General features: G+C 38.0%; 1 protein-coding gene across 2 annotated transcripts; it reads left to right on the plus strand.

Moving 5' to 3' along the window:
* The first annotated feature begins 1,198 nt into the window (after positions 1–1,198).
* LOC104100386 (uncharacterized) lies at positions 1,199–13,881 on the plus strand. Of its 2 annotated transcripts, XM_070182101.1 has the most exons (12): positions 1,199–1,619; positions 8,916–9,000; positions 10,190–10,320; positions 10,410–10,512; positions 10,713–10,727; positions 11,118–11,263; positions 11,405–11,600; positions 11,668–11,742; positions 11,956–12,072; positions 12,324–12,368; positions 12,704–12,802; positions 13,506–13,881. In XM_070182101.1, the coding sequence occupies exons 1-12, from the start codon at positions 1,300–1,302 to the stop codon at positions 13,524–13,526; spliced, it is 1,353 nt and encodes a 450-aa protein (XP_070038202.1). In that variant the 5' UTR covers positions 1,199–1,299; the 3' UTR covers positions 13,527–13,881. The 2 variants fall into 2 exon arrangements, with proteins under 2 accessions (XP_070038202.1, XP_070038203.1); XM_070182102.1 differs by lacking the exon at positions 10,713–10,727.
* Positions 13,882–14,310: the final 429 nt, after the last annotated feature.

Below are 14,310 nucleotides of genomic sequence, written 5' to 3' on the forward strand. Positions count from 1 at the left end.
TTTTTGATTCGTTTGATGGAACGACTGATTGGGTGATGAGTCGAGTTTTTCGTTGTTGAATATTCTTCGACTACTGAATTAACATTAGTTGCTCTTACTAATTATTTATACTACGTGCTTGACATATTGTACAAATCCAATAGTTACAAATAACTATTTTTTTATTTTGTTAATATTTCTTCTTTTAAAAAAAAACAGTTGATCGACTTCAAATACCATTAGTACAAAAAAAAGGGTGACCATAATATATAAAATTACTTCTTTTCTTTATTTTTGTTGTCGTATTTTAGACAATATTTATGCGCTATGTTTTATCGTTTGAAAATAATTAAACTTTTATTAGATATAATTATAATTACAGTTAAATATTAAAAAATGATACGAGTTAATATTAAGAATTTGAATCGAAAAGAACTAAATTATTTAGAACAGATAATTAAGTCTTTGATTTAGATAATTAGCAAAAAATATCAATTTAGTTTTTTTTTCAAATTCATCATATAAGTAAAATTATTTTTTCAAGTTGATTAGGGTTCATAAATTTATTTCCATAAGCACAATGTTGCTGGTAAAGGATATCCAAAAAATAGAGTAAAATAAGTAATAATACAGTATTGCAAGTTAAATTGGTTGAAACACAACCTTGAAAGAGTTAATGTATAATGCAACAGTAGAAGACGATATGTATTTTATTTTCATTCCCCCCCCCTCTCTCTCTCTCTCTCTCTCTCTCTCTCTCTCTCTATATATATATATATATATATATATATATTAACATTAATTAATTTTATACTTTATATTGTCATTGTCCGCTTTAAAAAAAAAAGATAGGACCAATCTATTCATTCTCAAATCTTAAAATAAAATAGCTATAATTATTAATATCAACACAACATTCTCATAAAGAAAATAGCTATAATTATTAATATAATTAACTTAATTAAATTGTCATTGTTGCAAGTTTAAAAGATATTTAATTATTTTAAATTCAATAAACGGGTCAATATAACGATATTATTATTGTCATTTAAATGAGTATCGCATCAATTTTAATGCCCATTTTAATTTTACATAATTTATTCTTTTTGTATGTAATTTTTAGTTTATTAACTTGTACTCTAAAGCTAGTAAAGATAAGTGCATCAAAAGTGTAACAAAAGAGAAAAAAATGAACAATTTCACAATTTAGACATTTTCTCCTTTAGCCTAACAGTTCATAATTGATACTACTCCAATTTGGTTATCTTTTATGCTCCCATTTCCTTCCTCAAGACAGCAATTCACAGAATCGAAATCTAGATGAAGATGAGCAGTACGCAAGGTCCACATTCTCTGGCCTTTAGGGTCATGCGACTATGTCGACCTTCTCTCCATGTCGAAACTCCGCTCCGTTTCGACCCTACAGATCTCTTATTCGGCGAAGACCTGTTCGATGATCCTGTCGCCGCTGAGCATCTCCCTCGTCTCCTAGCCGATACCGTCTCCTCCTCCGCCGCCACCACCGCCGGCAATACTTCAGCTGATCCCTCGGATCTGTCATATCGTAATAGATTCCTTCTTCAGCATCCTTCTGATTCGCTTGGCCTCCCTGGCCTCCTCCTTCTCCCTCAGTCCTTTGGGTTAGCTTCGTTTCGCTTTATTTGTCTAAATTTTGGTATACTCTTATTTGCTGATGTCGCGAAACAAATTCAGTGTTGCACTTCTTAATGTATACGTATAACTATTGCAGTTCTATTTTATAAGACACTTGCTAAAATATACGACAATCAGTGAGCATGAGCATGAGCTTCAAAGCTCTCTAATGGCGGAAGCTTCTAGAAGAAGAGAAATGAGGAATGTGTTAGATGAATATGATAACCACCAACTTGATTATACACAGCTAAGAGCTTATATACAAAAGCTAAGCTAAGCTAAGCTAACTGTCTTTCTAACAAATTGACTAACTCAACTAACTAACTTATACATGTCTGTCACATAAGAATTAGTCACCACCAATGAAGCATTGCCACATATACACTCTATACGAGACCAAAGCTCACAATATTCTCCCTTAAGCTGCAGGAGGGTGCTGGATGTTAAGCACACCAAGCTTGCCTAGAAGGTATAGATGTTGAGTCTGACTCAATCCCTTAGTGAGCAAATCTGCCAGCTGATCCTTAGTGTTCACATACACTGTCTTGACCTTGCCACCCTTGATCTTATCTCGAATAAAGTGATAATCAATTTCTATGTGTTTGGTGCGCTCATGGAAGATAGGATTAGCTACTATTTGCATAGCAAATTTGCTGTCACTTTGCGCAGGAATAGGAACCTTAATGTCAACCGCTAACTCCTTGAACAAGCCACTTAACCAAGTGACCTCTGCTACAGCTGAAGCCATGCTTCTATATTCCGCTTCAACTGAACTACTAGATACTGTTTGTTGTTTTTTTGATTTCCAAGAAATCAGGGAATCACCAAATTTGATCACACACCCTGTAACAGACCTCCTTGTATTGGGGCAGGCTGCCCAATCAGAATCACACCAACAACTCAATTCAGCTACAGGATCAGCTTTCAGCCAAACTACTTGGCCTGGAGCATTTTCAAATACCTGACCACCCTAAGTGCAGCTTCCTAGTGTGACCCTTTTGGTCTTTGCATAAACTGACATAACTAATGTCTGGCCTGGTGAATGTAACATGCATTAACTTCCCAATCAACCTGTGATATAAACCAATATCCTTCAGAATCACATCTCCTACAGCACCAGTTGCTTCATCATATTCTACTGTGGTTAATCTCAAGTTTGTTTCCATGGGAGTAACAACAGGTTTGGCTGTCCCATTTCAAAAATAAGCTCAAGCACATACTTTCTCTGATTTAGAATGACACCGGACTTAGACCTTAAGACCTCAATGTCCAGAAAATATTTGAGTTCATCTAAATTCTTGAGCTTGAATTTTTGATGCAGTAGTGATCAACTCCTCATTACTCTATGTGATAAGTAAATCATCAACATATACCAGAATCATTACCATTCCTCCTTGTTTCTTCAATGTAAACGGAGAATAGTCATGACTAGTTGACTACTATGAGTGAAACCTGCTGCAAGTAAAACATCTGTCAATTTGATGCTCCACTGCCCAGAGGCTTGCTTGAGTCCATACTTAAGCAACCTACTGACTTTCTGCTCTTATTGCTTCTTAAAGCCTGCTGGCATCTCCATGTACGCTTCTTTACAGAGATCACCTTGTAAAAAAGCATTGTAAACATTTATTTGGTACAAAGTTCAGCCTCTAGACACAGCCAGTGCTATAGCTGATCTCACTGTGACCATCTTGGCCACAGGAGAGAAGATGTCATGATAGTCAAGCTCTTCCTGTTGAGTATAGCCTTTTGCAACTAACCTGGATTTAAATCTTTTAATTCCTCATTGGCTGTACTTAATCTTGTATACCCATTTAGATCCCACGTTATTCTTCCCTGCTGGTAGATCTACAACTTCCCAAGTTTTATTATCTTCCAAGGCTTAAATCTCTTGTTGCATTGCCTTGATCCACCTGGCATCCTTTGCTGCCTGTTTGAAAAGGTCTGTGGCTATACCAAAGTATGAGAATTTAGCTAGGTAGCTATGATAAGTTGGAGTAGTGTTGTCATCGAATAGGTAGTTGGCCAAGGGATATTTGCTAGATACTTTGTTGGGGGCCACATAATCCTTCATCCAAATAGGCTCCTTAGATTCCCTTGTGGATTTTCTAATAAGAGGAGGAACACTTTGTGTTGGTGCTGAAGTGGTTGCTTCCTGTGAATCTTGTTCTTGCAATGACTCTCCAGGTAGCATCTCTTCATCTTGAGCTACTGATTCCTGCTCTAGAAACTGACTCCTTATTACTAGTTAGAATGACTAAAGGGGAGAACAAGATTCGGTCATACCTCAAGGATTATATCTATCAAATCAGATACCTGATGATTCAAGGGCAAACTCAAGTTGGTCACTTTTATAGGGAGGCCAATTTTGTTGCGGACTCGCTTGCTAACATTGGAGTGGAGACTAAACATGAGAGGTTCTTCACGCAAGCTATGGACTTACCACGAAAGACTAAAGCTTTATTGAAGAATGATCAAAATGGCTTTATCCGCTTCAGAATCAGGTCCAAGAAGGGGCATTTCATATTTGATAATGGTTAAGACTACTCTCGTTGTATTCACATATATTTTTCATTTCAAAGCTAGCTCTTTTATCTGTAACATGAGAGGAGAGTACCTCTCAGTGAAAATTTAGACTATGCATAGAATTATCCTAGAGTTAGCTCAGTCACTCTCCATGTATCTCTAGAGGCTAAGGTTTATGTCCTCCTTTGTGTATTTTTTTGGATTGTCTAATAAACTGGCAGGGGTAATGCCAAACCCGCCACCACCACAGGGCAGCATACCCTGGGTGATGGTTTGAATTTATTTTTTTTTAATAAAAAAAACTCAGACTCTGTAGGATGCTCAACAATGTCAAGTGTAACACTATCAATTGTAACTGGTTGCAATTTAGCATCCTAGATGCTCAAATCATGAACATCAGGAACTATTGAATGTACAGAGTTTTGAATTTTAGTAAAAGGAAACTCTGATTCCTTGAATAACACATTTCTACTTACAAAGAATTGCTTGGTGGCTAGTTCCATCAAAAGATATCCCTTATGTCTCTCAGAATATCCCATTAGGACTACAAGTCTTGCTCTTCCAGCAAACTTGTCACCTTTAGGCACAACAATTGTGTAGCAGAGACATCCTATCACCTTCAAGTGAGCTAGAGATGAAGGCTTAGAATGCAACATTTCAAAAGGACTCTTTCCTTTGATGGCTGAAGATGGTGTTCCGTTGATCAAATATGCTGCAGCAGTCACACACACCCCAATAATTGAGTGGCATCTTGGACTGAAATCTTAATGTTCTTGCTACATCTAAAATATGTGTATGCTTTCTCTTCACAACTCTATTTTACTGGGGAGTATGAGTGCAACTGCTTTGGTGTATTATCTCAAGACTCCGCAAAAATCATTACATTGAGAGTTAAAGAATTTTGTTCCATTGTCTGACCTTAGAGTTTTCACCATTGTCCCAAACTGGTTCTTTATCATCAACAAAAAGTTTTTAATTGCTACTATGGATTCAGATTTGAGTTGCAACATATACATCCATGTATATCTATTGAAGTCATCCACAACAGTCAAGAAATAGTATTTCTTATCAAATGTAGCAACTTTATAAGCCCCCAAAGATCCATATGAACAAAAGAAAAGGGAAATTCAGCTCTAGAACTACTAGTAGGAAACCTAGTTTGTTTAGCTAATGGACAGATTGGACATTTATTCAACAAATCATTATATAATGAGTGGAGAAGATTGCAGATTATGGCACATTTATTCAACAAATCATTATCTACAGCACTTCCTAGGCTCATAGTCTTCATAATAGTAGCTAAAGGATGACCAAGCTTCATGTGCCATAATCTGCTATCTTCTCCACTCACATTTGCAGCCCGTCGATGTGTTTTGGCTTTATTATTGTCACCTGCTTCCTTGTATATGTACGAATCTGCATTCTCCTTACCAATATCCTCTTCACCCTGAAACAAAACAAAGTCAGGGAAAAATTGATTGAACATGAGAGTTCATAACATGTTGAATTTGAGGTCAGGTACAAATAGCACATTGTTTACACCTTCAATTCCAAATAGAAGTGCTTGACCAATACATGAAATTTCAACTTATCCCTGTCGGCAAATGGACTTTATCTTTAGATGGCCTCTAAGCATTAGGATCATCTTTTAGCCATTTCTCAGCTGCTGCTATATGATGAGTTGTACATGTGTCTACAATCCAGTTATTTGCAAGAGTGTGTGACATTAGACAAGTAGCAGTACCTGCCATGTTAGCCTGACTGTCAGTGGTCTCCTTGTTTAGCAAACCTAGGATTTGACTGTATTGGTCCTTAGTGAAATATGGTCCCTTACCAACAAAAGTGTTCTGCCGATCATTGGCTGAAGAGCCCTATGATTGAATATCAACATTTCTACATATATTGTTGACAACATTGAAGGATTGTTGAGTACCACGACCAAGTTGCCCTCTAAAATTACCATTGCCACGACCATATTGACCTCCAGAATTACCAGAACCAAATTTCTTCTTTCCCTTAAATTCCTCGGGATAACCAATAATTTCATGACAGTTTTCCTTTATGTGGCCCTTAAGCCCACAATCTTCACACTATAGGAAAGGGTTTTTATCTCTTTAACCTTGACCTTTACCAACCTGCATAGCAATTAGATCATTTTTCTCATTCACTGAGCCTAGACCAGGAGAGTGTTGTGATTCGTCCTTGATTACCATAGCATATTGTCACAGGCCCAAATCCTTACGTTGGGTAGCGGCACCTGCTCGCCCGTGCGGCGCCTGCAGTTCCCCTCGCTGCAGGCCAGCCTGTTTCCTATCCCAGGATTCCCAAGCACGATCCTGTGCCTGTTGGTGGGGCTAGCCCGTAGGCTCGCCCCAACTTGTGCCGCCCGTAAGATGCCTAGGCCCTTGGCCCTAGACATGTCGTGGCGCTTCATCTTAGGATCACTATCCATGCGCGCCCTGGGGGATTGACTTAGGACATGTCTTGTCCCTCGCCCGAGACTGAGCATCGCTCCCGCGTGCACAGCCCAATCCTCAAGCTTGACACTCGCCTAGTGCATCCGCGACTAGCTCGTGCCTCGCCCGAGTAAGGCAACCTTTAGCCCTTGGCCATTGTCATGCGCGTCTTTCGTGCCATGCCCATACATTGCCCTCGCGATACGCTTCCATCCCGAATGGTGCAGTGTCGCCCCACAACTGCACCTTTAGGCCAACGGACCCTTGCTTGCATGGTTGAACCCAAGCCATGCTCACAAGTCGACACACGATGCCCCTAAGATAGGTGCATCAAGTATCCAATCGGCACGGAGGTCTCGTTCCAACATTCGGCAGCCCGCGGGGCTGGCCGTTCCACACATCGAGCCTCCAGCACCACTTTGATGCCCAACGCTAGCCCGAAGGCGTTGCGCCGCCCATAGAGTTTCCCTAACTCGTATGGGTACCTTTGACACTCCTTTGAGTCATCTAGGCAGGCCCTTGAGGTTGCCCCCAAGGTAGCTCGTTCTATACGGCTCGGTGGCAGCACGTATGGGGGAGGCAGGTCGGAGCTTTCATCACCTATACCCCCCTTATATATGCTTAAAATTAAAAAACCCAAGTTGCCCGAGTAGACAGTTCTACGTCAGACCATCAGAAGGGCCTTTTCTCACCAGATATTAGCCGAAATCACAACTCCAAATTGCGAGTTGTGACAATATGCTTGATTAATAGAAGGAACATTGGATTTCAAGAGAATTTGTCTTCTAGCTTGATCGTAAGAATCATTTAAACCACTAAGGAACTGTAATAGCCTTTGATGTTGAAGATGTTCGACGTAATCCTTCGAATTTGGAACAGGCACTAAGGCATCATATTCATTCCAAAGACTCTGCTCATGCGATTCACCTTGTCAAATCGCTCTCTCAAATCCTCCCACACAAGATGTGCATTAGAAGCATATGCAATTCCACTGAGGAGTTCTGTGGACACCGTGTTCATCAGCCACGAAAGGACAATCGCAGTACAAGTTTCCCATTGCTCATGCAACTCTGCCTTACATGACTCCTTTGTCAGGTGCATGTTAAAAAACCCTAACTTCCTCTTCCCTAAAAAGGCAATCTTCATCGTCCTGCTCCAAAGCCTGTAGTTCTCAGATCCTGTAAGCTTTTACGGGGATTAGAACAACGCCTGGAGTATCCGATGCACCAAGGTATAGTGGATGTATGTGCGAAATTGTTGATTCTGCCATTGACAAACTGAAAAAACAGGAAATAAAGGCGATCTGCGGAATCGATGAAATCTGAAGAAGAAACTTAATTCGCGTATAGTACCAGCATTACCTGCTCTGATACCATGCTTAAATATACGACAATCAGTGAGCAAGAGCATGAGCTTCAAAGCTCTCTAATGGCGGAAGCTTCGAGAAGAAGAAATGAGGAATGTGTGAGATGAAAATGATAACCACCAACTTGATTATACACAGCTAAGAGCTTATATACAAAAGCTAAGCTAAGCTACCTGTCTCCTAACAAACTGACTAACCCAACTAACTAACTTATACGTATCTGTCACATGAGAATTAGTCACCACCAATGAAGCATTGCCATGTATACACTCTATATGAGACCACAACTCACAATAACACTATAACTATTTGGATAGTCGAATAGTTTCTTATTGTAATTTTATAACATTTTTTACTATTCTTAGTTACAAAAATTTTACAAAAATTGTAACTTATAGTACTCCTTCGGTTTCAATTTAATATGATGATGTTTGACTGTCCGTCAAGTTTAAGAAAAAAAGTAGTAAAACTTTTGAAATTTGTGATTTAAAACAAGCTCTAGAAAGAAATTCATGTGGCTCTAAATCATCTCATTAAGGGTAAAATGAGAAATTTAAAGTTAAATTGTTTCGGACAAACTAAAAAGTAAAGAGCGTCGCATAAATTAGGACATGAAGTAACATTTTAAAATACTTTTTAATACAAATAACTTAAAAATACTATTCTACTATTGAGCAGTCTTTGAATGTGGAGATTTTATTTTACAAAACAAAGGAATTGATGTTCAAATTGAGATAAAATTGAATGGTTTGACCCTTGTACTATGATATCCGTTATTGTTTTTGAAATGGAGTATATGTTGTTAACATTTTTCTTTAAAATTTCTATATACATATATTCAAACAATAGATAATGAGTGACGTGCAATCACTGCTTATATGTTGGATGTTGTGATTAATTATTTTTCTTTTCCCCTTTTTAAATTTATAATCTTGCAGGGCAATATATTTGGGAGAGACATTCTGCAGTTATATAAGCATTAATAACAGCTCCAACTTTGAAGTTAGAGATGTTACCATCAAGGTGATTTGCTCCCTTAGCTGATTACTATGAGAAGCTACTGTAAATAGTGATAGAGATGCTGTGGATTATTCAACCTGTTGATAACCAAGATCCTTACTATTTCATCTGGGGCATAAATTTGTAAGGTGGCAAGGCTGAATACGTGCTCTTTGGCAAAAGTATTAAATGAAGTTTGGTGCTGTACGTTAGCCGGGGGTTTACTTCTCTATCCTACAAAATAAAATTGATAAAAAAAGTTTTTTCCTTGGTTTACCCTGTTTGAGTGCTTACTGCATTTTAGTGCGCAAGTATGATCAACTGTTCAAAAAACTACACAAATATAACCAAATAGTTTTTCTACTTAGTGAATTGTCTGCAAGAAGGTTGTGCTTCTGGTAAAACCTGAATTAACCGTGGTGCACTTGCGGGAAACTCCTTGCCGAGGGCCTATGCACCCCCGGGATTAGTCGGGGCTCAAAGAGACTCGGACACCTGGTGCAAAATCAAAAAAAAGGTTGTGCTTCTGGTGTAGAAAATTTCATTGGAAAAATAGTAAATGGAGAATAGTAGTGTCATCGCAATCTTCTGGTCATAGAGTTGCATTTTCCATATTTAGGAATGCGCACACATAGAGGACATTCTTGACTAAGTAGATATATAGACAAAACAGGCTATTGCATTTTGTATATGTGTGGCCTTTATGCTCTTGTATTGATCATTTTGGCTAAACTAAGCTACTTATTGAAAGCCGTTAGTCAAGCTTTCACATTTTTGGAAAGAATGGTCCAAATGTATCTTACACCGACCGTCAAAATGTATCTTACACTGAAGAAAATGAATTTGCTCAATGGGCATATTTGAGTCTGTGTGAGTGTACGGACAATGGAATGTCTCTTAAGCATGGCTTATGAAACTTAAGTTTCTATTATTTGATATGCTGCAATTTTGCTACCGTGTGTCTGGTATAAAGTGCTTTCGTAGGTAATTGTCAAGTGATTATAAAAAGCCTAGGAATCGTTTAGTGAAAAGGGTGAGATAAATATCTACCTGGAGAATTTAGACCTCAAGCATCTCTGATTGAGAGTCAAGTTACAGGGATCTTATTTTTCATAATATCAGTTTTGTAAGCTGCTAGAAACTTTCTAACCTTTTGAATTCTTATCTCTTGGCTCTACGAACTGCTTTATAGAAATGATTTAATTTTCTACAGGCAGAAATCCAAACAGAGAGGCAGAGGATACTTCTTTTAGATACTTCTAAATCACCTGTGGAATCAATACGTGCTGGAGGGAGATATGACTTCATTGTGGAACATGATGTGAAAGAACTTGGTGCACACACGTAAGATTCATGATAAAATTTGTGTTCTATGTTGATAGGAACCTTATATCAATATGATAGTTCACTTATTCAATTGCTTCACCTTTTAGGTTGGTATGCACTGCTCTTTATAGCGACAATGATGGTGAGCGTAAATATCTTCCACAATATTTCAAATTTATGGTCGCGAACCCACTTTCTGTTAGAACAAAGGTACATCCATAAACCTGTGTTGTTTTAGCAATTTTATTTTGATAGGATTCTATATGCTTTACATCCTATGCATTGGGAGCAGTTCTTTACTATATTTTTCTGCTATTCTAAGATATTTCATATTTGCTTCTTTATTATCGATTTATTTCTCAAGTCTGGACGTGCTTTTTCAAGATAATAACTGTTGTTTGTTTCTGCAGGTTCGTGTTGTTAAGGTAGGTTGGTTCAAGCTCCTTGGGTGTAAGTTCATTATCTTGCGTTCTTACTGGTAGGCTGAATATCTTAGGAAAATAGGTCAAGAAAAGTCAGTTTTGCAGTTATTATTCCCAGTTAAGGCCAATTTGTGATAACATAGCATCTAACTTACCACTTTCATAAATCTGCAACATACTGCCACCAATCTCATTTGCTTATATGGAATGTCAGTTATTTCTACTCATTTGGGCAGTTTTCTGTCCCTAAAAGGATAATGTGAGATCGCATTTGATTTTTAATATTACAAACCATCTTGTCTCTTGAGAATGATCTACCAGAAGCAGCAATTTCAGCTTCTGCATTTCTAATACTTTTCCTGTTCATGACAGTAAAGTCTTTTTCCATCCCAGGAAACTACCTTTTTGGAGGCTAGCATAGAGAATCATACAAAATCTAATCTCTATATGGACCAAGTTGATTTTGAGCCAGCTCAGCATTGGAGTGCTACAGTACTAAGAGGCGTTGATCATCAACCAGAGAGCAAACAGCCAATGAGGTTGACTAATAGATTTTTTCTCTTTTACAATGGGAATTGCTGCTTTATTTTGGTTTTAAATGTTGATGTAATCACCAGTTGGTGTTAGCATTCACCTTTGTTCCCTTGACTAGCCTTTGCTGATAATTTTTGATCTACCAGTGATGTGTTTAAGCCCCCTGTTCTCTTAAGATCTGGAGGCGGGGTCCATAATTTCCTCTACCAATTGAAATTATCATCCAATGGCTCTTCATTGCCGAAGGTGGAGGGAAGTAATGTCTTGGGCAAACTCCAGATTACTTGGCGCACAAATTTGGGAGAACCTGGACGCCTTCAGACACAACAAATTCTTGGAAGTGTAAGTCAAATGATTTCTAGTGATGAATTTTTATGAGCTCTTAAGGTATTTGTTTCTTACCTTGCAGCCTATTGCTCATAAAGACATTGAGCTAAGAGCAGTGGAAGTGCCATCCATTATCATTCTGGAGAAACCTTTCGTAGTAAGTCCGCATTTACATTACTATAGCGCATTTCTCTTTACACAGTGTGTTAATTGCTGCTTAAACTAGTGGATTTGGGATTATTACACAAGTCCTTTTATCTACAGTATTGGTGAGGAAGTTTGTCCATTTGAATTGAATTTGCTTCTTTTCTGTCTTCCGCTTGCGATTTGTCTGTCATGAAACTGGATGTCTTTGTGGGCACTTCTGTAGGTACGGTTGAATCTCGCAAACCAGACAGACAGGTTGCTGGGCCCTTTTGAAGTTTGGGTGTCACAAAGTGAATCACTCGATGAGAAGGCTGTTATGGTTAATGGTCTTCTAACAACGGTGAGACACTGAAATGGCTTCTGCACGAGATGATGAGCTTAAACCTCTCCTACAATTGATGAATTCCCTTCTTTTTATTGAAGCTCTTGTTTGGTGCATGCGTTTTTGTTCTGTTACTAATTGTCATACTCATTCATAGCACTGTGATTGTGTCATATTGTTAATCATGCACTTTGATGTGCAAGTTCTCTATCATAATTTCTACTTCATCTACGAGTATACTTTCAGCTAACTCTGTCTTCCTTGAACAGCATTTGGCGCAGGTGGAAGCATTTAGCTCTTCAGAATTCCAGTTGGTGAGGATAATCTTCTATTTAATATTATAAAATGGATAGCTCAAATGCACGTTTTATTGGATATATTATTTTAGTCATTGGTGACTGATGTCATTGAACTGCTGATAACAATGTTCTATATCCTGATAGCTTCAAGAGTAAAGTTTTTTTTTTTTTGATAAAGTAAGCTGTTTCATAGATTGGCATCAAGAAGATGCAGAGATTACAAAAGTAGATATGCTAGCTCCATAACAAAATCTAGCTTCAAGAGATAGTTATGTTAATTGCAATTGTTTATTTGATTATTCAGTTGTTTAACATCATAAAAATGAATTTCGGTGCACTTTCCCTTGTAGAACCTGATTGCTGTGAAGCATGGGGTACAGAAAATCACAGGCATTACAGTGTTTGACACGCGTGAGAAGAAAACATATGATTCTTTGCTGGAGTTGGAGGTTAGTTTCAGTTTCAGCTCACAGAACAGTTGATATGGAGGATAATGTTTCTTTTCAATTTCATTCTCTTTCAGTTACTCCATTTTCTTATTGTAGAACGTGGTTGCACCCTTCTAAGACTTGATTGTCCGCACATCTTCTTTGGTGACATCTTCTTTGGTTTAATTGTTGACCTATCTTCAGTACAGATCCAGATCACTGTATATTCTCATGCCATGCCACATGGCGTTGATAAGAACTGTTTTTCTACCGGCAAATATGTTGCTAAAATCCGAAGCAGGGGTGGATGTAGAGAGGAAGATACGGGTTCATCTGATAGCTTTGGCTCGAATGTGGTATATATGTAAAAAAATTGCTTAATAAGTACAAATGATTGATTACGAACCTAGTAAATCAATGAGTTGTGGTAGAATCCCGAACTAGATCCACCTGTGATCTGAAGTATGAGATGGCCTCAAATTGATCAATGACCACATCCTTAACTATTCATCCTTCTTTTGCACTCCAAAAATAGCAGCCCAAAAATAGAACTCACTGAATACATGCACAGGAATCTGTTGTCATATACATGTTCGAAAAACTTTTCAAAATTCTGGATGTCATCTTACGCCATAACCTTGTATTATAGTTTTCATTTACCTCTTTGTTTTAACATTGTGTTATGGAGTAAGTGCATAGAATTTTGTTCGTCATGATGCTGCAGGTATTTGTCGATTCACAGTAGGTACTTGAGCCAGATGTGGTTGCAAAATAATAGGAAGACCGATTTGATTGAGGTTGGAGTTTCTGTTGGTTGAGAGGTTTTACAACTCGGAACGTCAAAGTAGAGATCTAACCAGTTCATTGTTAAAGGAATTCTCGTCGTGCCAAACAGATGAGAAGGATACTTGACTGTTGAATGGCCCCAATGGATCTTAGCATTCATCCAGAAGATCTTAAAATGATGTAATATGTGTTTTTCTCGATCAATCGGCAGTGTACACTAGCTAGGCACATGTTATTTTCTTAGTATATAGTTTTGTGCCTGTCGTACTCTACCAATGTGCTACAATTTATGATGAAGATCATTTTTCTTTGGTCTTGCTTGTGTTCATGTTCTTGTGTTGATTAGCAGTTTTAACGTCGCTTTGTTGGCTATATTAAAAATGAACAGAGGTTGAGAATGGTTGTGAGTTACCACTCCTTTCTCCTTTACACTCCTTTACAAGGGGTTTGTTTTTCCGAGTCTTAGGAGGAGAATAAGGGCTCGTTTGGTACGAGGGATAAGGGGTAATTAATCGCGGGATTAAATTTGAGATGAGTTTATTCCACGTTTGGTTGGAATAAAATAATGGTATTTTGGAGTAGTTACCTCAGGATTGTAGTATTTTTTTATATGTATGGGAGGGTGGAATAACAATCCGGCAATAATTAATCCTGGAATAACTTATTCTCAATCAAACGATTCCAAAGAGATGTTCCTTAATCCTATTTGGTAAAGCTCGAGATAGACTGCAGAAAAAGGTTAC

The sequence above is a fragment of the Nicotiana tomentosiformis genome, chromosome 8 (genome assembly GCF_000390325.3).
Source record: "Nicotiana tomentosiformis chromosome 8, ASM39032v3, whole genome shotgun sequence".
NCBI classification, from domain to species: domain Eukaryota; kingdom Viridiplantae; phylum Streptophyta; class Magnoliopsida; order Solanales; family Solanaceae; genus Nicotiana; species Nicotiana tomentosiformis.